The sequence below is a fragment of the Musa acuminata genome, chromosome BXJ1-8 (assembly GCF_036884655.1).
Source record: "Musa acuminata AAA Group cultivar baxijiao chromosome BXJ1-8, Cavendish_Baxijiao_AAA, whole genome shotgun sequence".
Lineage (NCBI taxonomy): Eukaryota > Viridiplantae > Streptophyta > Magnoliopsida > Zingiberales > Musaceae > Musa > Musa acuminata.
The window spans coordinates 43,414,417-43,442,101 of record NC_088334.1 but is presented as its reverse complement, the minus strand read 5'-3'; the positions used below and the strand labels follow the sequence as shown (position 1 = coordinate 43,442,101).

General features: G+C 37.1%; 3 protein-coding genes and 1 pseudogene across 7 annotated transcripts; all 4 read right to left on the bottom strand.

The window, feature by feature from the left end:
* Nucleotides 1-8: 8 nt before the first annotated feature.
* On the bottom strand, nucleotides 9-2,383 carry LOC135588002 (NADH dehydrogenase [ubiquinone] 1 alpha subcomplex subunit 6-like; annotated as a pseudogene).
* LOC135588001 (transcription factor TGA2.3-like) lies at nucleotides 2,270-9,820 on the bottom strand. 5 transcript variants are annotated; one of them, XR_010476035.1, is made up of 13 exons: nucleotides 9,456-9,672; nucleotides 9,182-9,311; nucleotides 8,624-8,727; nucleotides 8,136-8,209; nucleotides 7,832-8,029; nucleotides 6,607-6,684; nucleotides 6,470-6,529; nucleotides 5,307-5,384; nucleotides 5,129-5,180; nucleotides 3,919-4,190; nucleotides 3,525-3,770; nucleotides 3,058-3,334; nucleotides 2,270-2,409 (listed from the first exon to the last, which is right to left on the bottom strand). XR_010476035.1 is itself a non-coding variant. In XM_065079916.1 (11 exons), exons 1-11 carry the CDS (start codon nucleotides 9,274-9,276, stop codon nucleotides 3,188-3,190), a joined length of 1,404 nt encoding a protein of 467 aa, XP_064935988.1. In that variant the 5' UTR covers nucleotides 9,277-9,671; the 3' UTR covers nucleotides 2,897-3,187. The 5 variants fall into 5 exon arrangements, 1 of the variants encoding a protein (XP_064935988.1); XR_010476037.1 differs by lacking the exons at nucleotides 9,182-9,311; nucleotides 9,456-9,672 and adding an exon at nucleotides 9,692-9,820; XR_010476036.1 differs by lacking the exon at nucleotides 9,182-9,311 and having other exon boundaries at nucleotides 9,456-9,670.
* Nucleotides 9,821-10,618: 798 nt separating this feature from the next.
* LOC103995492 (calcium-dependent protein kinase 2) lies at nucleotides 10,619-14,471 on the bottom strand. Its single transcript, XM_009416088.3, has 8 exons — nucleotides 13,802-14,471; nucleotides 12,665-12,808; nucleotides 12,392-12,544; nucleotides 11,868-11,983; nucleotides 11,449-11,616; nucleotides 11,237-11,364; nucleotides 11,045-11,144; nucleotides 10,619-10,960 (listed from the first exon to the last, which is right to left on the bottom strand). Exons 1-8 carry the CDS (start codon nucleotides 14,469-14,471, stop codon nucleotides 10,868-10,870), a joined length of 1,572 nt encoding a protein of 523 aa, XP_009414363.3. The 3' UTR covers nucleotides 10,619-10,867.
* Nucleotides 14,472-15,287: 816 nt separating this feature from the next.
* On the bottom strand, nucleotides 15,288-27,150 carry LOC103995494 (probable peptide/nitrate transporter At3g43790). Its single transcript, XM_018830422.2, has 17 exons — nucleotides 26,729-27,150; nucleotides 24,933-24,973; nucleotides 22,716-22,776; nucleotides 22,457-22,559; nucleotides 22,239-22,341; nucleotides 22,095-22,148; nucleotides 21,933-21,995; nucleotides 21,060-21,109; nucleotides 20,901-20,976; nucleotides 19,796-19,978; nucleotides 18,970-19,057; nucleotides 18,271-18,356; nucleotides 18,080-18,187; nucleotides 17,012-17,056; nucleotides 16,829-16,917; nucleotides 15,819-15,862; nucleotides 15,288-15,637 (listed from the first exon to the last, which is right to left on the bottom strand). Exons 1-17 carry the CDS (start codon nucleotides 26,865-26,867, stop codon nucleotides 15,507-15,509), a joined length of 1,464 nt encoding a protein of 487 aa, XP_018685967.2. The 5' UTR covers nucleotides 26,868-27,150; the 3' UTR covers nucleotides 15,288-15,506.
* Between the last annotated feature and the right edge of the window lie 535 nt (nucleotides 27,151-27,685).

Sequence of the window (27,685 nt, the reverse complement as noted above, 5' to 3'; positions counted from 1 at the left end):
TTTGTGCACCTCCACATTACTCAGAAAATGATCTGCTTTATGCCAGCCACTAAATAGGTGAATGTAGAAGAGCATATGGTGTGCATACTTCTTGATGATGTCTACCTGGGGAAACCCTCTTGACCAACTCAAAAATGAGCAAAGGCTGCAAGAATGCTTGCACTATCTGCAGAACAACCAAACATGCACTTTTAACACTCGAACAGGATTTAGTCAGCAGAAACTGCACAAATTTAGTCATGAAAGTGCCATGAATTTGTCTAAAAGAGAAATGATAAAAAAGCATGCATTGAAAAATATTTCTCAATGTCTCCCGAAACACAGTGATCCAGATGAACTGGATCAAAATCTCATTTCCTTGTGCTACACAGCAACCTTGTGAACTTTATGAACCAGAATAAGTTAAGAGATTGATCCTTCCAGTTTTGGAGTATGTTCAGAAATAATTGCTCCTATAGAACTGTTTCAAAAACTCAGAAATCCCTTGTTCTTTTGTCCCCATGTCCTGCACTAGCCCTCCACGTCCGACAACATATTGGCCAATTAAGTGGTGTCGCTGCTTTGAATGTGTGACTATGTTGCTAAGTTCCTCCGTTCCCTTGAAAAGAAGCAAATCAATGACCTGTTTTAATATATCAGAACAAAACTGATTAGAACTCAAAGCTTGTTGCAGAAATAATAAAATTTAGACCGAAACAACCTCGACCAAAATAAGGATCTTGACTAAACAAAGGTTCTAGTTGCAGCAGGACTATCACAGAGCATAAAATGAAACACATTTCTTTCCAGTGACTATTTATGTCTGTCTGTTCAGCTGCATATCCTCTTTCCTGAAAAGATCTAGCCGCTAGCCCAAAATAGCTAGATTTCGTAGAGGTTCTTAAAGATTTTGATACTCTTAAAGAAAACTTGGCAACCATTATTTTTAGTCATCCAACTTGGGCTCTAGACTAACAGGATAACATCTACATTACCTTCGTTCTATAGCATAAACAGTACCTGCAAACAATTAGACAGTCAACAGAAATCCAAATATATTAAGAAAGATAAAAGAGTGTACCAAATTCCATAGAAAACTTAGCTGAAAATACATATAAACATGATAGTCACCCAATCGGACCCAAACTTGAATAATGTGACAACCCAATAACTCCCACATGGAAAGTTCAAGAAGGGTTAGAATGGTTCACATACAATACATGTGTTCTAAATCTAATCATAACTCAACTGAACCTGAACTTGAATGATGTGACACCCCCATTAGACTATGTGGTGGTTCTAAGTAGGCTTATCAAGTTATTGAGTCAACAGGGATATTGGAGTAATTAAGGATAAAATAAGAATAAGCTAGAATAGTGTCGATACGTTTAAAGTTCTATAGATGTTGCATGATGCAAGGTGAGTCAGATGACTATAAGTAGTACAAGAGGTAGAAGGAGATCAAGATGCCTTTACTATATTTAATAAAAAGAAATTTGAATGCATGGCTGAACTACAGTCATGTCAAAGTAGTTTTTCTAGCTCTGCTGCATTTTAAGTAGCTTTAAGATTGTGTTTTGCAATGGTACTGTAGAGATTTCCAGAAGATACTTGGTATTGGTGGAGGCTTGAAGATGACAAATGGCTAGTGCACAAAACTGGTCTATCGAGGTGCGCTTTTGTTCTGCTTTGGAGAGTTTTGGCTATCATTGAGATTTGGCAGAAGGCAAGTTTCAACAACCCTGCAACATAAAAGCCTTGAAAGTGTTCATCAAAATAATAATAATAATTGTCAACAGGTTTTGGATTGAGAATGTTTCCCCAAGCAAATTCCTACACCATACAAGTGAACCAACAAAGGTTGCTAGAGTTCTCCACCGTCTTGTCGGTAAGATAATAGTGACAGAGCGGAGGCAGATAATTTCCTTTATTTCTCGATTTTCTAGCTTAATAAAGGTCAGCAACGCCATCCAAACGGCCCAAAGATCAAAATGCATCAACATACCAACATAATGCATGACCTAAGAAGAAGCAAGCAGCCTATTTCCGTCCAAAATTATTATCAAATCATATATTGTGTTCAAAATTTAAACCCACACGACCAGGAGAAGACAAAGGTCGGGGAAGACATTTGAAATCAAATCTTGGCATGGAATAGGTCAAAAATCGGAGGATCCGAAACGGAAGGGAGAGGGGGGATGGACGGAAGACCTTTGGGTTGGCGATGTGGGCGTTCTTGCGGATCTCGGCGGAGACGGCGGAGAGGAGTTGGGAGACGGCGACGACGTCCTCGGAGTTGGGATCGGCAGGCCATTTTGAAAAAGTTGATCGTCCGCTTCCGGGCCTCCTCTCGGCTCGCCGACTTCGGAGGAACCTTCACCGTCTTCAACGCCGCGTAAGCCATGAGCCCCTCTCTCTCTCTCTCCGACACTGTTGAGATGCGTACTAATGCCGATCAAAAGCACAACACAAAAGCCCAAAAAAGATTTCTGTTTTTTTGGTGTAGGGAGGGATATAAGTGTAATTTTATTTTTATCTTTTCTATTTTTGCTAGTTATGAACAACATATAAATTTCATAATTCTTGGTCTTCAAAAAGGAAAAGAAAATCCTAATTTGTTTCCTATCTTTCCATATATTATTAAGTAAAAAAAGAAAAAAGAAAACATGATTCTAAATGTTGATCAATTTAGAATTTTATAAAATTATTATACCTTTATTTTGCTCCCAAACGAAAATAAAACTACTTTTATTGATGAACACATTTACTTGTGCACAAAAAATTTACGATCAACAAATTAATCGATCTTAGACCCTCTATCATACGATCGAACAATTTTTTATCGATGCTAATAAAGTATTGTTATACTATTAACTTGTAAAGCATTTATTATTTGGTCTCAGAAGATTCATGGCAATGGAACTAAAAATGTGGATAGAACATTAGCAAACCATTTAGATCTATCATTACAATACTTTTGTTAAAGATATACAACTACAGTCAATACACAATGGTGAAATATCAAGTTACGCTTACAAAGCAAAAGAAAAAAGAGAGGTGATGGCATAATGACTATACATGATCTCCTGATTCAAAGTCGCCATCGAACCGTAACAATTAGATCCAAGTAGCCAGTTGATTTAGCAATATCTGCAATGGAACCTTCGGAGTAGGCCGTAAGATTGTGGAAGCAATGTTATCTGTCTCCTTAGTCACGAGGCCGAGCAAGCCAAAGAGAGCTCAGGGCATGAAGCCGTGAGAAGTAGTCATTGATGGCAAGAAGTGCTCGTGCAGCTTGACGAGTAGTTAGTATCCGACACATTTGTTGTAGAGTCTGTTGCCGCAGGTTGTCAGCCTGGTAAGTGTATCATGATTTAGTCTTGGACGTGAATGAAACTTTTTTTTGGGTTCAACACTTGCTTGGTAGAAGTTAAGCAGTTGAACCACAGAAAATAAACATAACAAACAGTCGAAATGAATCTGAAGTATGGTTTATGCAACTCTAGAATAGGAATCATAGATTTCAAGCACGAGAAGTTGTTTACCTGGCAAAGGAAATTTTCGAGAGTCCCAAGTTTCCCCATGGCCATAGCCATCTGACCCATGTAGTTCGCAACGTTGCCTGAAGACCCCGAGGAGCTAAGAGACCCAGCCAATGTTTCTGCCAAAGACTGCTGCAGTGCCTCCATCCCCTGCGAGAGAGCATCCTCGGCCTGCTGAGAGGATTGCTGGAGATTGCACAGACCCATCAATTGCTGCTCTGTAAGTGGCTCTAGCTGACTTTTAAGAAGCTGAAAAGTCGCCACGATGAGAGAAGATAATTATAGATAAACAATCTAGCAACCAAATAAAATGAGAACAGTTTTTGCCATCCACAACTATGGATTTCTTACTTCAAGTATTTGCTTGAAGAGTGAAAAGGGTAGTACAGAGCTGTACCTTTAGGAGTTCAGATGAGCGGAAACCTCCTAGCCACAGGAAACACCTCTCGGCAGGTGTCTTCCACATGCCTGATAACATGTGAAAGACATCTGCTTTTGCAGCAGTGCCCTTGAGCTTAAAAATCTCATCATAGTGTGCCATGATGCCATCCACAATAGCACGGAGGTCATTCTCACTGGCATGTGCATTCACGGCAGTCCTGAGTTCACTGATCTGCCGATTGTGCTCTTCTCGCCATCGTGCATATTCACTGTTAAAAGCCAACCCCTCTGCGAAAATAATTTTACTTGGTGTTTATGGCATTGACAAGTGCAAGTGTGCAACAGAGGATATCAATGTTAGTACACGGTCTGTTGATCAATGTTCTGATATGATTTTGCATTTTACATCAAGGATCTTTTTACCGGGCAGCATGTCCCGTAGCGGCCAACGACCGATATGGTACAAACCATTAGCCTCCCCTGATATCAGGCTAGCCGATAGCACGATGCAGCAGGAAGAAGGGAGAAAATATGAGAGAAAAAAATACTGAAAAAATCAAAACAAAACTACTTGGTCACTTCCAGTTGATGTTATCTGAGTTTTTTTGGCACTTGGAACTGAAAAAATGGAACCATAGATTGAATCCATGAACCAATTCCCATGTAAAATTTTTTTAACCTAGGAGCCTGATTGGTCCATTACCCGAACAGGTTTAACTGAGGATTCTGTTCTGCATGACACAAGAGGTCCCACGCATTGTAGGACAATTGTCCTTATTGGATAGAGATGTTAAATGAAAGAATGGTGTTATTATTTCTTGCATAATCAATTTCTCTGTTCAAGAAGCAACTATGTGAATTTAATGCTTTGCAGTGATACATATGACACTATTTTTGAAAAATAACACGAGCTATTTAGTTTCTTTCATTTAAACTTGACAATTATGTTGACAATTATGTTATCATATGTCCAAGATAAAATCTTGACAATTATATTGCAGGATGACATCTTCCAGAGTGGGGGCTTTCTCGACAGTTACTTTGAAATAGAGTTACCATACAAAGAAGATATCATGTTAATTAGTAGAATAGGAAACCACAATAGGCACCAAAAGTGTGCATTGACAACATTCAGTAAAGTTAAACTATTTGCTGATAACCAAACAGGATTCACAGTTCTTGTAGTATTCAACATCATATTAAGAATCTCAGGGGACAAAACTTACCATTTCCACTCATTGCATGGGATTGATCTCCTGAGCTAGAAATAAAAATTCCCTAGAAGATAGATTTTTCGATTAAGATATCTAATACAATTTTTGGGAAGAAAACTGATGCATACTGTTATAGTAGATGGCGGTGAAACAAAAAAAAAAAGGAAAAAAAAAAGAGATAGACCATCACCTGCTGTCGAGCATGTTGAAGCTCCTGCTCAATGTGAGTAAGTTTCAGCCTGCTACCCTCTAGTTGTTGTACATATGCCTTGCGAATATAAGCATCAAAACTCAATACACCAAACTAATTATATAGGGCTTACATATTGCAGCCTATTGATGAAACAAGATGCCAGATGTGTTTGCTGAGTTTAAAGTATATTTTAAAGAAACCAATATCAAATAACATCTTAGTACAAGGAAGCAATAAGGCATATTATCAATTGTTTAACAAATGAATTGGGACACAGATTGGGCGGTTGGAACAAAGGCTTATGCTACCCAATGCTCCATGTATGTAGTAAAACCAAGAAAACTGAAGCGTCACATAGTGAAGTGAGACCATACTAGCAGTCTTGAATTGTTCAACAGTATCTATTTGAAAAAGTAGAGAATGGTGCATTTAGATATTGTATATTGTCCACACCATGGTACCAAACATCGTTCAGACTGGTATGATGTATAAATCAATATCGGTGTGACCAGGAACCAATACCATCGCATGTAGCCCAGTACCGGTCATTCTTTTTGTATTATCTCTTTTACAGTGATGCTGTAAGGTATATATTAGTGTATATTCTTTTTGTATTATCTCTTTTACAGTGATGCTGAAAGGTATAAATTAGTGTACTGGTACCGTAACCGGTCTGACAAAGTTCTTAACATGGGTATTGGATCAAGATTTTAAACCTTGGTCGAAATATCATGGTTTAGACCAAGCATTTCAATAGGTACGAGCTAAAAATTTTACTAGTCGAACTGTGATCCAGTACATAGATTACCAATATTTATCTGGTTTTGGTTTCTACTAAGCTTGTTACCTTACTGTGCAAAGTGTCCGATTTTAACTGGTGGAACGAGGTGCACTGGGCAGTGAGCCTACCTTTGTATATTATTTTTTATTTGGCATCTATGACTTCTGGTTAATAAAAAGTTAAAGAGGGTCAAAAGTCTTTTCTTTCATTTTCCTTATGATCCCAATGCTAATAGACTGAATAAATAAAGATAGTTACGAATCTTATTTGGAGAAACGACAACGAGATTAAATATATTGTTGAGTGACCTCATGGTAAAAGATAAAAACCCTAACTAAACACAACTAAAATAATTCAGCATCAGAAATAGATAAATAACCTTTTTCCTTAGCCGACTCTTTCTTGCAGCTTCACGATTTTGTGCAAGTCGACGAAGTGTCTACGCAACAACAGTATTCAGCATAAGTAAAATTACTTGTGCGCATAACTAACGTATCAAAACTATGTGTGTGTTACCTTTTGATCCCCTGTTTTCTCCTTGGTCTTGTCACTAGAATCAGAAGCTGCTATTGCAGCAAGTTGCCCTCTTTTTGGCTGCAAATTAAGAGATAAAAAAGATCCATCACAAAAGGAATCTACTTATCATTCGCCAATGCTCCATGTACAGAAAATAGGTAGAAATTCCTAAGTTGCTAAGCAAAAGAATGGTAACTTGAACTCCTCCCAATTAGCCACACCTTAAAATATCCCTATCACACTATGAATTGATTTATCTAACTAATAATCTCGTGAGTTACATAAAGCAAGAAGTCAAACAAGGCAAAAGCTTTATGTAAGATTGTTTCCAAAAGGCATAGGTAGGATGGCAGCATTAATACTTTAAGTTAATTTCATCCTAAAGAGAGATTGGTTTACAACTATTAGGTTTGGGAATATAAGTCTAAAAACATGCGATTAAATCCTCGAGGACATCTTTAACCTACTGTTTCCTGATTACTCAAGGATGAAAAAGGTGGGGTGTTGCGTTAGGCCATTGAAAGCTGGAGTAAGACTATGTCAGATGCGATGAACATGGATCTTCTCCATTTAATATATTATTTCACCGATAAGATTTTTAGTTTTTAATTACACTTTTGTGAGTGTTCCTCTCTACCGTGATTCACAACCCTAGTAATGAGGCAAAATCCCTGCCAGTTTGTATTAAAGAATTCAAGGATCCACATCTCAGGAAGCTTCTATGTCACCATGTTGGAGCACTCCAACAACACACCATCAAGAGTAAAGGCTACATTTTGGTAGATGGGATGATCTTATTTGAACACCTCAACCGCTAGGGTGGAAAGAATTGAAAGCGGATGAAGAAGCAAGAAGAAGACGATTGGCGTAATGCAAGTCCTACACTAATCAGCAAATCTTTGCACCAACGAGCAACACATGGAAGTATCAACAAGTAGTAACCTCTGTTGGCAAAGGGAAGGATACTACTCGTGAGTTTTTCTTGCCCTTTGCTGAATGTAACAAGAATTTGTCGAACTAAAACATGGTAGGCATGTCCTATCCATAAATAAGTTGGGAAAGAAAGGATACATAATAATGTGATTTCTCCTAGCTCAGCAAACAAAACAAAAAGCTGCTAAATCAGTCAGTTTATAATCAGTTGAAATACAGAATACAGCAAAAACGGATTTTCTAAAGAAACCAGTGTCTTTTACTGAAAGTGTTAAGAGGGAAAGAAGACCACCTTGTGATTTTTGTCACCAGTATCCACATCTGTTGAAGCGTCTGTCCTCGGGCTAGCATCTGCCATTGTGGTCTCACCCCAGTTTTCAAACTGACCACTAGCAAGTGAAACCAGATGAGGTCGCTGCCCCTTGTGTAGGGGCACCGTCAATGATCCAACTCTGGCTGTCGATGTAGAAATATTACTGATTCCAAGAGGCTGTTGTTGGACAAAAGACAAATCAGGACACCATTTCTTAATAGAGAGCAGTTAGACCACTCCTGTCGTCAACATTTAAGATACATGCCAATAATGTAAACCTTACTTTACTAAAATTATCAAAATGAGAAGGACCAGAAATACTGGTTTGAACACTAGGTTTTGGATTAACTTCAGGATCTGCAAACACGAAAAAGAACAAGCCTTTAGTGACATCCTTTGGTTTAGGTCATACAGATATTTTCCACCATTAAAAAGAAGAAACAAGAAGGATTACAAGCCATGTCAGTTCCAGCATGGACAGAGACTCCTATCAGAATCTCATTAAGGAAATTGTGTATCACTCCCAAGATGAAACCACCTCTAGAACAAGTTGAGTTGTCCAATTAGCTTGTGTCAAGTTTCAGTGTGTCATTTCTAGAGTATGGCATTTGAGACACACAACAAGCAAAAGATGCAAAAGATACCTCAACTCTGGATGTAAGGAGCCCAAACACACAAACACACACACAAAAATTTTCTAGCGAAAACAGAATGTAAAACAATTAACAATTTGAACAAATTTACAAAGAGTTGGATCAAAAGATAACTTACTTCTGATGAAATCAGCAGCTGCTTCTAAGTTGCGCCCAACAGATTGCTCAAGCATGCCAAAGTCAGAAACTCTAGATGGATGCTTAGTGTTCCCCTCCGCGACACTATGAGAGAATAAGCTATATGAGTTAGTTGGATGAAATGACACAGAAAAGCTAAAAATAAATATCACGAAGAAATTAAACTATTATCATTTTATGAAGTACAAAGTGGAACAATAGTTAGGCTGAACGAAATTTGTGTTTGCATTAAATCACCCTTTACTATCATCAATCAAAAATATAACCTAACCTCAACCCATCTATATTAGCAACCTCTACTTTCTCTGTTTGTAGTACCAACACATGCCTAGCGGATGCAATTTGGGAAAGAAAGACAATAGCGGCGAACTCCACGGCTTCTACTTCCAAAAGAACTGGAGCAGATAACAACGATACTCGAGCATAGAAATCATGTTGGAAAAGAACTGAACTCGAATCAAGTCGAGCCAAAAAAGGTCTTATTTTGACCATGAAACAAACATAGCAATAACAATAAACGACCGAGAGATTGGCGTACATGTTCTGAGCCACCGGTGAGGAAACGAAGCTCGGCATCCCGCTCGCCGCTCGCTTACCGTCTTCCACGCCGACCCCGCCTTTCCTACTCCCCATCCACCATCGCCATCATCAACGACCACCGTGGCCACCTAGCAAACTCGAACACCCCCCAGAAGAAAAAAAAACACCTATAAAACCACGAAAGCTCGAAGCTTTCTGCCGCAGTAGCCCTCACAAGCCTTCCCAATCCCCCAGAATCACCAAAGAAGAATCCAGAAGCCTTCACAGCGTACCTCTCGATCCCAACAAAAATTCCTCGTCAAGGAGGTGCAATCGTTGGAATCCACCTAGATCGAGGATCCTTGATGATTTCGGAGAAGAAACAACTAATTCGGCTCCCCACAGAATCCTAGATTTTGCGGGCGAGGGTGGCGTGACCACCGCACTCGCCTTCCACGGCAAATCTCACCGTCCCTTTGACTCTCTCTCTCGCTGTCTCTCAGACACACAAAAAGACTACTTTACTCACCGAGAAGCACGACCCTTCTCACCTCCACCTGAGGAAGGTGGGCCCCAGAGAGGGGCCCGCCTCCAACTGCGGGAGAAAAAGGTCAGCGTTTTGGGAGAGGGAAGGGAAACGCGGCAAGAAAAACGACAGTAATCTGTGGAAGCCGGTGACGGCGGAGGCGCTCCGACCTCCCCAAATCGTCTATCTCAGTGAGCTTGATTCGGCTGGGGATTCTCTCCTTCTCTTTCCTCTCCTCTTTGATGATCTGCTGCGGCTTGAATCGTGCGTCTCAGATGGTGCGCTGGAAGTTGGCGATCGCTCTCAAAGAGGTGTCAGAAGATGGAGGAGGCTGTGGATTACTCAATCATTTGCGCATGATCTGAGTCTATCGTGTTGTTGTTGGTGACAGCCAACTCTGCTTGTCGTTTGATCGCAATAACGATCACAGTTTTGCTCATTCAAAGCTTCAATCTTTGGCCATCAATCTGAAGAAACAAAAAGAAGCTATCTTTGGAAGAGAGAAACACCAAACTGTAATATTATCTCAGTATTGTTTGACCTAAAATTAATCTCATAAAAATATGATTTCTACGATGATCTATCAAAATCAAAATTTTTGATAGCTTGAATTTAGTTCTAAACTATAAAAAAGAAATACAGAGTAAGAAATATTTGATGGCCTTTACATCTTGCAATTATTAGACCTGTGAAGAGGTTTCCACCTTTACCATCCCTTCCCTTCTCATGTTGTGGGCATGATTGATAAGATCTTGTCTCTGACAACTCCTACTGCAACCACAAGCAACTTTTCTCCAAAGTTTCTTCCAGAGTATGAACAGTGAAGTCCACTCTTAAGGTTGTAAAGATAAGATTAACAAAACAACACTGCTTTAATCACCCAGACAAATTAGTCAAACATCTAATTACACTTCAGCATCATGGGAGAAGAAGCAAGTCAAATCATCCATGCACATCAAGTGAAGTCTGCTTCATGATCAGAGGATATCCAAGTTCCTAAAGCTCAAAAGATTGACTGACCCCTAAAATCCGTATGAAGTGACACATCTAACTAAAAGCTAAATCAGAAGTTAGCTTGCACAGTGCTGTTCTCTAACTCATCAACAAGTTGAAGCTCTTCCCACATGCAGTCAGTGATCTGTTTCACTCGATCCTTCATTTGTTGTCTTTCTGCTCGGTTCAAACAAACACATCTCTTCTCTTCTTCTGGTTGGGTTCAGGATCTCCTTTTCTGATCATGGCCACAAACTCATCATAGTTGATTCTTCCATCCTGCATGGTAAGTGAATGGCGAGAGGACCACATTAGCTCATCATAACATCAAACAACTACTGCAATCTATGGTTGATTTCTTACATTATCAGCATCTGCTTCAGAAATGATGTCCTTTATTTCCTCCCCATCGCACATTCCCTTCTCTTTGAGAGCTTGCTCGAGTTCCTCCTTGGTGATGTAACTAAAGCAAAGAAAAATTACAAGGGTTGGCATATTGGATCGGCAATTCTGTGGATGTGGAATTCATACTGCATCGATTTTTGTTGAGCTTACCCGCTGTTATCCTTGTCAAAGAACTGGAATGCTGTGTAGAGATGCTCTTCTCGGTCCATTCGATTCATGTGCACTGTTGCAGTGATGAATTCTTCGTAATCTATAGTCCCATTTCCATCTGCATCAGCCTGCATCGAGGAGGATCAAGGAATGTAGCATTTTGTCATTTGCATTTCCTAAAAGGAATTGAAATGCCTCAGCAAAGAACATACAGCTTCCATCAATTGTTTGACTTCATGTTCGGAGAGCTTTGTTCCTTGCTTGGCGAGGCCTTGCTCGAGTTCTTCCAGAGTTATGGTGCCACTATTGTCAGAGTCCATGTTCTTGAACATCTCCTTCAACCCCTTGATCTCTTCCTCCGACAGGCAGCCTGCTATCACCTGTAGAATCAGAAGACAGGATGTAAAATCGAGCAAATTATGAATATTTATTCTATTACCTGCAGAACATAAACAAAAGGAAATGAGTTCCAATGTCAGTTTCATCAGATCTTGTTAGTCCAATTGACAATGTTAACAAATGAAGGTGTCAATTTGAGAGCATCAGATGCAAAAACTGATCACCTATATAGGAATGTCTTTGAATCCCAATTTCCTACAATATCTGTGCCAGAACTCTCAAGTAAGCTTACCTTCAGAGCAGCTTTCTTGAATTGGTTCATTGCTTGGAACTGTTTGAGCCTGTTGAGTACAGTGTTATCAAGAGGTGTGTCTGGTGCTTCTCCATCTTCTTTAATCCAAGGATGGTCTGCAGGAGAGAACAAAGTGAGAGATTGTACTGGTTATAGTATCATGCATCATCAAAGGCATACATTTTTTGATTAGTATTCTTTGGAGAAACTTCCCTTGAATCCCCTTTAATATTTATAAATGAAGATAAAATAGGGGATGATTAATGCCATTCACATGACAATTGTTATTTGGAAGTAGAAGCAATAAAATGTGATTCAAATACGTCTACTTCGCTACATCGATGATAAAGAAACTTAAACAACCTGAAACTGAACATGAACAATTTCAAGTATTCATACAATATATCATGAAAAAAGTGCAAACATAACAAAGAAATAAATTTATGCGTGATTCCGAGGTGAAACACCGAAAGATGTAGCTAATTCCAGAATCCAATAAAAGAAGGAAAAAGGATTGTGATTACTCAGAACATCGAATGCTGTCAATCTCTGATTTGGGTCTGAATTTAGCATCTTCTTCACAAGATCCTTTGCACCAGATGAAATATTAGGCCATGGATCGCTCACAAAATCGATCTCTCCTCGTAGGATGGCATTGAAGATGCCACGTTCCGATTCTGCCAGAATTGACATTACAAATTTAAGCTTCTGTGTCTGTTCTTTTTTCAATGTTTTTTCATGTAAGGTATAACAAGCAGAACAAGTAAATTATGAGTAAAAATTAGAAAGAAATTTACCAGCCCAAAAAGGAGGAACTCCACAGAGAAGAATGTAAAGCATCACACCGATGCTCCAGATATCAGCTTCTGGTCCGTATTTTCGCTTCAAGACTTCAGGTGCTATGTAGTATGCACTGCCGACTATATCTCTGAATACTTCACCTGTTGAGACTTGAGAACATCATCTTCCATTCAAGATTCAGTCATACAATTCTTCCATAGTCCAAAAATGTCAGAAACAAAAACTATCTTTTAACTTCAAATCGTAGCACAAGCAGTTATTCAGTGCAATACGTCGTAATTAAGTCAGAGAAAACACTTTTTGAAGGGGAAGTATTGGAACAGTGAATCTTAAGAATGAAGAACATCTTTGGTTTAAGTGCTTCATCATCAAACTAACAGTCACTGACTATTTACTCATGCATTAATTTGCTACCGAATGAACAGGAAAAATACAACCAGCTACGTTTTGTTCGATCAGACTTATATGACATGTGTAGCACAACAGCAATGAATCTTCACCTGTGAAGCCTACTTCTAACTATCAATAGAAGAAACAATTCACAAAAAAGAACAGAACTTGCTAAGGTCTTTTACCTTTGCAGTTTATGATAAGAGGAAGCCATAAGATGACAGAATTCCATAGCGAATCCTTGACTAACCTGTAGCTAAGGAAATGTTGTATAATTAGCAATGGTATCAGATTGTTGTGGTTGTGAAACTGAAGGTACAAATTCTAGGAATTTATAGGTTAAAAGGGCAAATTTTCGATAGGCAAATTATCCAAGAACAGGGTATCGATTGCGCGACCCAGAGAAGGGTTATTCGAGTTTTTGTAAGAGGATATACAAGAGGATTATAAGTGAATGAGAATAATTCAAGGGTTCATTGATTCTATCTTTAGAATTGGATTTTCTTCGTGCATTAGATGGGAGTTGTCCGAATGATGTTAAATTTAACCTTTTGGTATGTTTTTATTTGTTAATCTCTATGGTTTCTTTTTTGGATTTCAGGTTTTTTCTATCCCTCTCCAACATTCAGCAACACGAAGAAACATAAGAACCAATAAATAAATATATATATACTGAATGCAAAATAATAAGAACAGCAGGAAACATAAGACGAAAGAGATGAGTGAGTAGGATTGAATCAGACCTTGCTTGAAGAAGACAGAGAGGCCGAAGTCTGTAGCCTTAAGGGGGGAGTCCTCCTCCTTGTTCAGCAACAGGAAGTTCTCCGGCTTGAGGTCCCTGTGCATCACCCCCATCGAATGGCAGGTGTGGACGATCTGCACGATGGTCCTCAACAGGGACGCGGCGGCGAACTCCGTGAAGTGCCCCTGGGCGACGATCCTGTCGAACAGCTCCCCGCCGGCGCACAACTCCATGACGAGGTGCACCGAGTGCTTGTCCTCGTACGCCCCCTTCAGCTCCACGACGTTGGCCTGTCCGGCCAGGTGGTACATGATCTCCACCTCCCTCCTCACGTCCTCCACGTCCTCCTTGGAGGTGAGCTTCCGCTTGGCGATAGTCTTGCACGCGAACTGCTCGGCGGTGGTTTTGTGGGTGCAGAGGTGCGTCACGCCGAACTGGCCTCGTCCGAGCTCTTTGCCGATGGTGTAGGTGGCGTGGACGTCCTGCATGGGGCGGCCGAGCACAAGGCCGATGGGGGTGGGCGGAGGGGAGGATGAGGAGGCCGGCTGATCCTGGGCGGCGACGTCGGGGGTAGCGGAGTTCGGTGATGGCGCCGCGGCGGTGTTCGGAGGTGGGCTTGGGCTCTTGGGCTTGTCCGTGTCATTGTTACCATGGGAGAAGCAATTGCCCATGGTGGAGGCGGAAGGAATGCTTGGATGCAACCAAGAGGGAGGCAGAGAGAGAGAGAGATGGTGGATATGGCGGGTGAAGGGAAAGTGAAGAGAGGGGGGTGGGAAGACGAGAGGGTATTAATAGGAGTGGTGAGGAGAAATTGGCGGGAGTCAACTGAAATTTGACTATTCAGGGAAACAATAATCCTATAAAAGAGAAATAGGTCGAAGCACATTTATTAGGATGTCAGTGGTGAAGTTAGCTCTTCAACAGATTCGAGTACTATATTATTTATTAGTCAAATTATGGAACAAATTCTCGCGTCCGTCATATTTTCTAAATATGTCTCTTCGTAGATCATCTTTGTCTTCATTTTAGATAGGGATTCTTTCATTCTTTTTATAGTATTAAATTAAACTAATTTATTTTTTAAAATGAAATTATATATATATATATATAAAGAATAATTTATTTATATTTTATTTGATTTAGGGGTATTGGAAAAGAGAGATAAATCCAAAACAAAAAAAGTTGATGTTTTTGAAACCTGATGTGATTTTGTATATAATTTCAGAAAAGTTGCAATCTTGCAATCTCATTACCATAGTATAATGAGAAGTTAATGAAGAAACAATTTTTCAGGGAGAATTTATTTGGCGAAGTTTTATTAAATCATTTATTTAATCATTATCAAGAAATGGAGCCTAACTGCTTCCTGTTAATGATATGTTTCAACAGAACAACCTGAGGAGATATACTTTGAGACAAAATTTAATAATTAGAACTCACTAATATTTAGACCAATCGAAGAGACTAATTCTCTAAGTCAAATCCTGGTCACTCTGGTCGTGAAAGATGATCCGAAGACTCGACCTCCATCATGTATTATATATATATTGTATCGATACATACTATTTCAAGCTGTCATCTGGAAGTTACCACTCTTCGTGCACTATATGAATGGGTATTATTATTTGCCATTCCTGCAATTTGTGATGGGTTGATCTTATCAGTTTTCATCAGTGGAGGCAGCCGCAGCCGCAGTCTTTGCTCCTTCAAGCATGCACTTCGGTGGCCAACAAAACGTAACTTCTTTTGTTGCTCGGTTGGGTTAGAAATGGTTTGAACGTCAGAAGGAGCCCAATTAGTGTAACCACATTGAGTAGAAAGAAAACCGCATGATCACCTGCATTTTAAAACAACAATCAATATAAAATCATAAGCTCACTAGATGATGGAAATAATATCTAGTTTGCATGCATTCATCATTCAACTAGATTATCTGGTTCTTTTTCATGAAAATAATATTGTGTGAATGGCAGAGGCTTTTGCAATGATACAAGGCTTCATAAAGAAGCAAATTATACCTGGTAAGAAGGAAGCCTGTTGACGCTTTTGTGCCCATGAAAATCTGCAAACACACAAAAAATTACAATAATAAATCATCCATAAATCTTGGTCGATGAGATTTCCTTAATGTCATCATTTTAAGGTTCATATAAAGTTCAACATGAACTGTTGACAAGATTCACGGTGAAGATTTAGTCGAGTATTACCAACCAAGCATCTGAAGCTTAAGATGATGACGATTTCACCTGTTTAATTGAGTTGTATGTTGGTAACAAAGTATCAAAGGTTAATCTCCATATATTCAGAAGCAAGGTATGTGGTACCGCTCAGTTTTTTCCGGTTCAATAAAGGAAAGGTACTGATCATTATAATTATCTAATTATTTTTTGGCTAGTACTGAATAGTACAGGTCTGTATACTGCTTGGTACACTAATAACATACTGGTCCGATAAACAAAATCGGTACTGAACATGATAAGACCTTGATTGAAAGTCCATCCGACTAACAGTAACCTACTTACGCTTTAGATCAGATAACTCTATATCACCCAACGGGAAAAATATTATAAAATGAGCATCCTGGAAATTTCTAAAGACCAAAACTTGCTTCCATCAGATTTACCATAAATCAAGTTAAGAGTTGATGACTAAACAGTGGCAGCATCATGCTACAAGACTCTACTGACATACAACCTTTTGGTGAACAAATTAATGCACAACAACAACAATATTATCCTCATAATACTGTACTGCCAAGTAAAAGAGAAATTCATCAGATTTTCCTCATAACATTGTTTGTTTAATAAATTGAAACATGAACTGGTGTCGGGCTTGAAACAGTTTGACTATTGATATGGCTTGTGAATTGAATACCATAAAATTAACAAACCATAGAAAGAATGAAGCAGAAAAAAACACTAAAGAAGCTGCGGATAAATAAGTGGTCTATACATATTTGCTTACTGACACTTACACTATCAGGTACTAAGTAACGTGTTCTGTGAAAAAGTTGATAAGAACTACTTACAGAGCCCCTCCACCTGCTGGAGCGACAGCTTTAAAAAGAGACATTGCAGTAATAGAAATACCATTTGCAGCACCTCTTTGATGCCGAGGCTGTGATAGGGAAGTTGCGAAAATGTAGTTCAAAAAAACATCTTCAGTGGCTAATATAAGTGAGTGAATCTTAATAACTAGAGTAGAGAATTACCACAGCATTATTCTGTAGGATGTTGAACCCATTAATGATGGTTATCTGATTGAAATACGATTAACTTGAATTAGAAGAACAATATAATTCACAGAAGAGAAGTATTGGATAAAAGTAATAACTAATGTAGGTATTAAAGTTAAAATGTCGTACAGATTCATTCATGTGCATCGTTATTATTATTATTATTTTTCCAATTCCATCCACTCACAAAGGCATACTGTTGAATGCAAGGAATCAAGTGCCCAACTCGAGTAATCATATTGACTGGTGTTAGCATTATGCAGCAAACTGGTTATACTAAATATACATAAATAAGGGAGGCCCAGTGATGACACTATCCCCAATATGGGGTCTGTTTCTCACTAGTAAACCATGACTTCTCACACTGGTGCACCAATGTATTGATATTTGGTACAGACTGATACTTAATTCATTGGTTACAGTTCCTTTGACATTGTTTAAGAGTCAAAGATCATGTATGGCTGAAAAAAAAAAATTACTTAGGATGAATCTAAAAGCATGTAAAAGCGGAACAATTAACTCCAAGGTTATTATACATGCCCCCGTATTTGCAGCATACACAGAATAAAAATCAGTGTTATTTTATTGTCAATGTGGACCAAAATTTTGGATCTAAATAAATTAGGTCCATTGAACATTTCTGTATTGTTGTGTGGCACAAACTATAGACTCACATGAAAACCTGAATAAACAAGGCCATGATGGAGAAGACAAAACTTTAACCTGAATTTTACCAGAAACCAGCATTAATGTCGAAGGCATAAACAAAATAATTTCCATAAACCTGATAAATCTAGATAAGTCATCTTTTTAGTTGTTAAAATTAGTTGTTAAAATTTGTCCTGTATTCTGATTAGATCATAATTCAATAAAGCTGGCATGAGTATGTCAAGTTGATATGTAAAAGCCAACTGCATCACTGTATAATAAACGATGATGGATGAATATTTAAAATTGTTTTAGCATACAAATGTTCCAATGTGATGACAATGTATTAATTTTTGTATGTAATGCTATTAGGAAGAGAAAGAGACAAATACTCACAGAAAAAGCATTCTTCAGGAAGGATGCACAGTTCACAATTAACTGAAGTTCTAATCCAGATAGCTTAGACATAAATGGATAACCGGCAAGCAATGGTATAGAAAATATCTGCACATAGAACACCTCTCATCAATAAACACTCAAAATATATTGACATGAAATGACCACAATGGAAGGCATTGATTGCATACTGCTGCAACACGAGATGAAGTGATGGGTCCTAAATACTTCTCGAAGGGTGGATAAAGAAATATTTGATAAACCAGGAGACCGATACCTAGTAATGAGCAAGTCAGTAGGTACATTCTTAGTAAATCCCTAAGCTTAATTTCCTGAACCATTCACTATAAAGGATTTTCTTGACAAAAGTACAATTAACTTAAGTAGATCAATAAGCTAAATTACTGCTTGAACTTTACATAAGCCAAGGAGATGAATAAAATTATGAACAATTTAAGTCAACAATTAGAATTTTTATTCAGCTGTATTCGCTAGCATCTTATTTAAAGATCCCGTGCATTGAGACAGATGTATTTTGCAGTTTTCTAGAATAATGTAATTAAGAAACTTTGTGGCAAACTAGATTTGATAATAATAAGGGATAAATACTATTACAGTGTTCAAAAGATTTCATCTAGTAAGTGGAGAAAGCACTGAAATGTTAAATCTGGACTATTCTTTTTTATTTTAAGCATCAATACATGCCCCATTTCGGAGAGTTCAAAATAAGCAGATAAGTACTTTTAAGTCAGATGAAAATACAAATGCACCTCAGTTTAATACGCAATCTGCATACTTAACTTCAGAGTACATCTACACCACTTAATGATTTTCATCCTTACTGAATGTCATGTATTACTTCTCCCAGAGCTTAAGAATAACCTTTTTACCTGTAATCGCAAGTACTTCTCCAACAACCTGAGATGAAAAGCTCAAGCCACCATAAGATTGATTACTCACAGCCCATAAGGAGAATATCTGAAATGTTGTAAGATGGAAACTTCTCACCAGGATATACAAAGAATGAATAAAAGGAACAAGACAATGGGAAGAAAATGTCTAAGTGGCAATTGAAAAAGATTTCTAATGTCTTCCATGCCCCATTTAGATATATATCAAAGGTACTTTGAGGATACATAGTGTATGCTTCCCAGGAAATCTTTGTATATATATATATATATATATATATATATTTTATACACTACTATAACAACAACAAACCATAATGTCTCAATTATTTGAAACCGACTACATGAATCTTGTCACTTTTGAGTTATATAAAAAAAATCATTAGTTAAATTAAAGGTATTTAAATTTTTATTTATAGTTTCTACTAAAGACAAATTAGGTCTCCCCACCTCTCCTCGTACAACTAATATTAGTTGTCTTACTCTTACCTCTTCTGATTATAACATTTATGATTTGCCTTTAAGTTGTTACCAAAAATTCTATTTTGAATACTATATCAGTAATCTGCTAATTCAAATTTTCTATGAAAATTATAAAAAAATGTTATTGTATTCATGATTTATGATGACGAATTTAAATATTACAGATAAACATCCAGAGTTTGTCATCTACCACAATTATTTAGATTTGATATATTGGCTAAACAATATCATGTTTTATTGGTATGAAATATGTAAGTCCATGCATCATACAGGTATAATATCCTTCTAGAACATATACTGAAGATGTGTTTAGATAAGATAATACCTCAGAGTATGCCATATCTTGAAGGGAGAAAACACAATAAACAATGATTGCTGACATTAAAGGCCAATTCTTTATCAAGCTTTTAGAAGCCTCAGTTTCTTCACTACTTTCTCTTGTTTCACATCTAATTAGTGAACCCTCCAGATCTTCAATTTCCCATTTGTCATGAATGTGCAAAGTCTCCTACGTATGGGTAAAACTTAGACAACAAATCATGTGAAGAACCAGGATAAATTCATCATATATGACATGAAAGTAACTTGTTGCAACATTAGCTAGTTAAGAAGGCAAGTTAAAGAAATAAGAACTGCCTAGACATAACAGAACAGAAGCAACAAAAAGATGAATTTCATGGAATTCTAAACTCAAAAAAGATAAATTACAGCAGGTGACAATAAACTGGTATTTCGTATGACCATAGAGTGGTTTGTCAAACTTAAAAAAAATCAAATTTATTTGTAATTTAAAGTATTCAAATTGATGACCCAATATATTGCATTATAATTTTCAGGGCAGGCCAAGTTGACCCTATTGTCCTAGTTAAGATATCATCACTTATTTTCTCCACTAATTTTGTGCTTGCCATAACATAATCACATAAAATGAAATATTAAGCATCTACCATTCATTCAAATGTAGGTGCTTATAAGCTTTGTATCATATTTCATGATTAAGATCATTAAACAAGTCAAAATGCAAGAAAGAACTATTGCAGTTTGTTTCTGCAAAGATCACCAAGGATATAGAAATATCTTAAGTAATCCACAGATGCATTTACAGTTTCCCTAAAATCCCAGTGCCATATCTATGTTAATATAATCATTGGAAAGACATAGTCTGCTGAGAAGCGAAGAAAATCTAGAAAATGCCTGGAAATTTCCGATAACTGTAAAATCAGGAAGTCATATGATTGAAAAAGCAAGTGCAGGCTTATAGATATAATGTAAGTATAGCTTTAACTTGTTTGGTTGTCAAATTTTGCTAAGGTGAGTAAATATGAGGCATGATGCTTTATTTGTGATAGTTCACAAAAGTGCTGCAAGTCCAAACACCATCCTGTTTGCCAAAAGAATTAAACTAAGAGGCACATAGTGCTATTACTTACAGGAAGCCAGAGACATGCAACAGTGGCAGCGATTGCCACAAGAGATATGCAAAGGCATGGTAAAAAGTAAGGAAACCTGCAGTTGATTGCAAACCTTGTTTATTTAGCTTTGAGTGACAAGTATACAAATATAATTGTCTGCTATGTTTCTATTTTCACCTGCCAAATAATGACTCCTTTGAAAAGATATTTGGGTATTTCTCTGCAGGCTGAAATAATATGCATCCATAGAAACATGTGAATGAGTTAAATAGGTAACACAATATATGGAAGAAAAACAGAAGCTCAAAAACTATGATATAAGCAACTGCAAGAAAGAGCAGATAATAAAGAGTGATCACAAGCACAAAAATGCTAGGTGTTTCTACATTGGACTTCAAGAAAATAACCCAACTGCAATTATTTGACTGTATTAATAACACTCAAAATCTGGCAATTTGGTAATAATTTAAATGAAAGATAACAGGAAAGCATCATTAATTTAAGAAAACCAGTACCATAACAAAATGGAAATTTGTTTAGACTTCAAATTGCAGAAGCCTAAGTATCAACTTTATATAAAAACTTGACTACTCAGGAAACCACTATCTTTTTCTCTTATTTAATGATAGTTCTTAACTGTGAAAGACGTCCAGTTATTATAACCTTTTACGAGTATAATTTTTTTTCTTTCCAAGAAACACTGCATCTTATTTTCCACCACTTGTTCAAAATGGGTGTCTTCATGCAGCTGGATGAGTTTGCAGCAATGAAGCCCCTAGCTTAGCAGAATGTTAAAACTATTTTTCTTCAATTATGGGAGATATTACACTGCTTTACCATATGAAATCCAAAATTTTAAGAATTCTTCTAGATTATGTTTAGATTCATACAAAAAGATGCTACATGGGTCCTTAGTACAGCAATAGTCCCGTAACAACAATTGCTGGTTGAATTGAACTTCATACTCACTTAATCATTAAAGAGAACTTTCATGTATCTAATGGTGTATTTATATAGCTGTTTGATAAGTCAGATTAAGAAAATCAGTACCTGAGCAAGGAAACCTCCAATAGCTGGACCAACAACTAATCCTATGCCTCGTGAAGTACTAACCTATAACCAATTAGTATGCAATTAAGACTGGAAATGACCAACAATAGTAATTGGAAAGATAGTTTAAAACAGACAAAAAGCCATATATAAGGTTCTTACAAGGGATAATCCTAGAGCTTGATATTCTTTTCGGCAAACTTCTGAAGCATAAGCCTGTATTAAATTTCACATAAAGCTTCAGTTAGAAACTTAAGCTAAAATCTCCGAGAAGAATGAGCAACTTGAACCCAATTTAGTATATACCTTTATTGGACCAAGCAAACCACAAAAACATCCCATAAATGATCTAGAAATAATTGCCATCGAATAACTCGTGCTAAGCCCAAAAAGTGTGTTGAATATTATTCTGAAAAATTAACTCAGTTGAGAGGGAAAAGTAGCACATCGATTAGAAAACTAACCAAACTTCACTAAGGTTACAATAATTAATTTTAGTTAGTAAGGCATCATATAGTTCTTACACTGAAATAATACTAATGAGTATAACTGGTTTCCTTCCATATCGATCTGCCACAACTCCCCAAAATACTGAAGTCAGAGCTCTTCCAATCATAAAGGAAGATCCTTCAAAATAAACAAAAATTGAGAACCAAAGTCTCCACAAATATTCAATTATGCCATTCTACTATAAAGAAAGATAATTTCTTGTATCACTTAGAGAGAGAGAGAGAGAGAGAGAGAGAGAGAGAGAGAGAGAGATGGAATGCATCAAAAACTTACCTACAAAACCAGCATAAAACCCAATATCCTCTTCTCTTTTGGCAATATGTAAGTCCCTTATCTGAGAAAAAGAACATGACAGAGAGGGTAAATTAAATAGCTATCATGACAATTTCTCAGGCTTCTAGGGATAACAAATAATGCTAGAAAACATACAGTAGGCATCTCTTATCCAGTTCTAAAGAGTGTCACAGAATCAGGGTATACCACTCAATGATAAGAAGACATTAAAGATAAAACATTCAGGATTAGTCTATCACTGTGAGTGTAGAGTATCACATCAGCATTAGCAGAGGCATCGCTTGAGAATCCCACTACCCACCACCACTAGTTTAGCACCCATAACAATTCTCGTATGCCACCACCATCAAGAGGATGCAAAGCCCAAAATAGGAGTCACAGCACAATAGATGGAAGTAGAGAAAAAAATGAGAGCAATGATAAAATCCACAAATTGTGTGCAATTTCTACACAGTAAAATTTTCACAGAAGTAAAAGAAAATTAAAGAGTCTCTAAAATTATACTGTTAGGCAACCAATCAATCCACCCTAAAAGTAACAGGAAAGCCAAAAGTGGGAATGCCATATTTATATATTTGAAACAATATCCAATTAACTATTTTAGACTGGTCGAAATCCAGATAGACCTTATTTTATATTGTTTTTGAACTTTCTATTCATATATAGTCAAATTTATTAAATTTAAGTGGTTTAAATTTAAGGTTGCTCCTTGATACATTGGTAAGGTTGTTCCTTTGCAATTTGAAAGACCGAGTCACAAAAACAATCATTTTAAAATATTTAAATGTAAGACTGCGTATATTGACTCTCCTCAAACCACATTGACAAGAGCATCATGAACTAAGTATGCTTTTATTAATAAATTTAAGTAGTTTTAATCTATAAAATAATAAATAAAAAGACAAAATAGTTGTATCTAAAGAGTATATGTATAAATAAACAAGTTCTAACTATTGGGCATGATAAACTTGATGTAAATCCACTATGATGATCGTGATGATCGTGGTGAGTCCACGAAGGCTGGATTGAGATCCTTGATGTAAATTCATTGTAAATCAATATATTATGTCCATAAGAACTATATATAAAGCTACTCATATGGCATCTAATATTGATAAATAATATGTCATTGATATAATGATAATTTGGTACTAATCATTAACTCATCAATGTGAAGTTGTGAACCACTCATGTGGTTGAGGTACATTAGGTAACGGGTCTCTTGAAGTTTGCCAGTAGAGCTTATCATCCAGTCCAAATCCAATATCGACAAAAAACTGAACAATAAGCTCGATTCAACAGGGTTCTGAGGTAATAACTCTTGAATCAACCAAGAACCATCTAGTTAGGAGTAGTTGGTGTATCAATTCATGCTCGAACCAATAAATATCACCCTATACATACTAATGTGAGAGGAATTTAAAATCATGAGTGTATGTTAATTGATAATCAATTATATTGTAATATTTTATATTTTATTAATTAAAATTAAAATTCAAAATTCAAGTTGATATATTATATTGCCAAAATATATTGTTGAATGAACAAAAACTGGTGGCTCTATAAAGTTTAAACACTCTTTTAATTAATTGGGGACTTTATTTCATCTTGGAGAAATTTGTTTTCTATATGTTTGTGAAGGTGAATCACAAGTATTTCACCTACCGAATCCTCTAGGACAAACTCACCATTATTTACAAAAAAAAGAGTCGAAGCCCTTTTTCAAGCTAGAATTCCAGTTTCAAGCAAATTCTTAGACAATAACTTGCTCCCAATTGTAACTGCATTTATCCAAGTAGTACTAATGTTTGAACAAGTATGGATGAGTGTATCTTTGTTAGACGTATTGGAGATAACAATACATATCATTCTTTAACCCTATTATTAAATCAACATAAACTTTATGGATCACCAAACAACTTGTATATGCATTCATGCTAACTTACAGATCTTGACAATATGAACATTAATGATGTTGATGAAATTGATATTAGTGATACTATCAACATTGACAGTGATCACAAGTTGGGGTGCTTCAGTGATAGAAAAGCAAATTCCATCAGAAGTCACATAAAAAAGAAGTTTTAAAGCATATTTTTTTCAAAGTAAAATCTGAACAGATTGTGTAAGTGCAGCAGATTGACATTTCATGAGACAGAAATCATGGTTATTGAAACGAAGTTTTGTTGCACGTACCATGAAGTATAAGAAAGGAAACAACGACGATATTGGTAAGGCTGAAAAAAGCAATATCAAGGTATGAGACACAGTGACACAAAATTAACAAATAAATCAGTATGAAAGAAATTTTGAAACAAAATATATTTATGTATACGCTTTATTAGCAGATAGTCTATAATATATTAGCACAAAATGAAGCAAAATAAAGTGGAAAAAAAAACATGGCATAAATTCTTGGATATCTGTGCATCAAAACATCATCATTTTTGCACTTTTAATTTGGAACATCTTTTTGACTTGACATGTAGTTAAGGGGAAAACGAAGAGAAACAATTCTTTGCATAACAGAAACTTATATCATTATCAATAGATTGCATTCTTCGGGGGTGCTCCTTCGTGGTGCTATCTAAATGCACATTTATGTGCAATGCATATGTCATTGAGGTAGATCTTGATTACTGAATCATTGTACAATAAACTGTCTTTGAGGAGAGCAATGTCCGTATGCTATCAACATGTTCAAAGTATGATAAGAATGTCCAGCATCTCTTATGTAAAGCTGATGACAAGAATATTATGACTTGAATTGAAAAGTATACTACCAGATTGAGTCGAATTAGTTGGGTAAATTTATGCCTTTGACATGGATCACCCATTACCATCCATCACTGTCCAATTCCCTTAGATGTGAAGCTGAAGTCATATGGGAATCCTGAAATTCTTACCATAACTGGAAACAAAAGAAGAATAGACTGAACATTTTCATGCAGTTGATGCACGTCTGAACATTTCTAGAAATCCAATTGCAGATTTGTGATTTAATTTGATCATGATGATGTAAAATATTTTATTGGATGTTTCCAAATTGCAGCACTGTACTAGAACCTATTATAATAATCTCAACTTTGCAAGTTTGGCATCACGACTCTCTCATCAACTTCTTGTCACAAATGATTACTCCTATATGCAAAGCCCAAGCAACATAAAAGAAATGTTCTCTTCTCCACAGGGAACAGAAAAACAATTGGTCTATAATGCAGTCTATTTACTTCTGAACTTTATAACTTTTTTTGACACTCTCATGAGACTCATGACACATTTCTCCACTAGTGTAATAATCCTTGTTTTCTCATAAATCTGTCAAATAATTAAACCGCACAACTAACGTGACTTGTGCATAAAAAATATGTAAAAGATTCATCCTATATGATCTTTTGCTTCTCCTATTAACATATTATAATCATCGCCACTTATCAAATTTTTGCCTCTACATATAGAGTCTATGATAAATCCTATATGAGACTTGGTTCATCTTTTGCCTCTACATATAGCGTCTATGATAAATCCTATATGAGAGGAAGGACCATCCCAAAGTACGGTTCTCGTGAAATCAAAGCGATAATTTTGGATCAGTCAGCAGGCACATCGCCTAGTGGAAGATCATTGCAAGGTAGCTGATAGAGAATACAACGGGTTGGGAGTTGATGCACCTCAGTGCAGCTTCTCAAGCTTGAAAGCAATCCATAACTTGGAAAATCAAGCCACAGAATACCACCTGATTCGTACCACAAAATCTCACGTAAAGTTGATTGCCTTTTAATTCCCTCAAAAACGTCACTCGATCAAGGTGAAAGAAACCCTAATTCCTTCCTGGCACAGCCTAAATCACGCAGTGCAAAGCCTATCTGGAACTATTTCCTTGTATCTCGAACAACAACAATGAATACAAATTGCTAACGAAGAATCACCGAACAACATGTAAACAGCAAGCACTAAATCATCAAACGAATCGTTCGAGATTGTTGACTCACCAGAGCAGAGCGTGACGATCCAAATGAAGAAGAACTCCCCGTAGGGAACTCCACGATGGACCTCGTTCTTCCGGTCCTGCTTGCATCCGGGGCAGTTCTCATGGTACACCTTCATCGGCGGCCCCGCGGTACCCTTCATGACCACCACCACCACCACTCCAAGAAACAAGCCCTAGTTTCGGCCAGGGATCAACCAAGTGCACAAGAGGCTGCGATCGGGTTCGGGGCTTCAGATAACAACCTTGAAACAAGAAAGATTCCGCTTCCGTTGCTATCCAAAACTACTGCTCTCTCCCGTCCTCCGCGATCTCATCATCAGCATCGGAATGGAAGGGAAGGGAAAGGTGGAATGCAGGCTATGGATGGATCGAGAGGCGGTTTTGCTATTCTGCGCTTTTGAAGGTGCGTATGTGAGAGAGAGAGAGAGAGATGAGAGAGGAAATCCGTGCAGTATGGAGTATGGACTCTATATATATATCTATAGATCAACGCTTGAAATATCATATTTGCCCCTTTCAAATTCTAATCAGATTTTACATATAAGTCCCTTCACATATTGTAAATCTCGTTAACGTCCACCAAATAAACTTATATATGATAATTACTATGGTTATATTTCAAATATGTTAAATATTAGTGAGTTTTTTTGAGCTTTTACAAGGAATTTAGATTTAGATAAATAAGCAAATAAAAATCGTTTATTTGGGGATAAATGTTTGCCAAATATATGGGCTCAGAAACACGTGTCGATGGGCGGATGGTGGGAAAGGGACGCCGGCGAGATGTTGACTCGGTCCATCTTTGTGATTAGGAATTAGAGCAAGACTTCGATCCAGATTGGATTCGTCGTCTCATGTGTTCGCTTGGGTTCTACAGCTGATGCGTGGTTGTGGTTGTGGTTGTCAACCTATGTTCGCAGGAAGCGGAGAAATATGTTGTGGTTGTCAACCTATGTTT

Coding starts and splice junctions, on each gene's coding strand:
- LOC135588001 (XM_065079916.1), bottom strand. CDS start 9,276: ATGGGGAGTAGGAAAGGCGGGGTCGGCGTGGAAGACGGTAAGCGAGCG. Junction 8,030..8,135: donor ATTTTGATAATTTTAGTAAA/GTAAGGTTTACA, acceptor GTCCAACAACAG/CCTCTTGGAATCAGTAATAT. Junction 6,685..7,831: donor CTGGTGACAAAAATCACAAG/GTGGTCTTCTTT, acceptor CTTAATTTGCAG/CCAAAAAGAGGGCAACTTGC.
- LOC103995492 (XM_009416088.3), bottom strand. CDS start 14,471: ATGGGCAATTGCTTCTCCCATGGTAACAATGACACGGACAAGCCCAAG. Junction 11,984..12,391: donor GACAGCATTCGATGTTCTGA/GTAATCACAATC, acceptor TCTCTCCTGCAG/ACCATCCTTGGATTAAAGAA. Junction 11,617..11,867: donor TCAAGAAAGCTGCTCTGAAG/GTAAGCTTACTT, acceptor CTGATTCTACAG/GTGATAGCAGGCTGCCTGTC.
- LOC103995494 (XM_018830422.2), bottom strand. CDS start 26,867: ATGAAGGGTACCGCGGGGCCGCCGATGAAGGTGTACCATGAGAACTGC. Junction 22,342..22,456: donor CTCATTAGTATTATTTCAGT/GTAAGAACTATA, acceptor TTAATTTTTCAG/AATAATATTCAACACACTTT. Junction 17,057..18,079: donor TCCTGAAGAATGCTTTTTCT/GTGAGTATTTGT, acceptor TATTTCAATCAG/ATAACCATCATTAATGGGTT.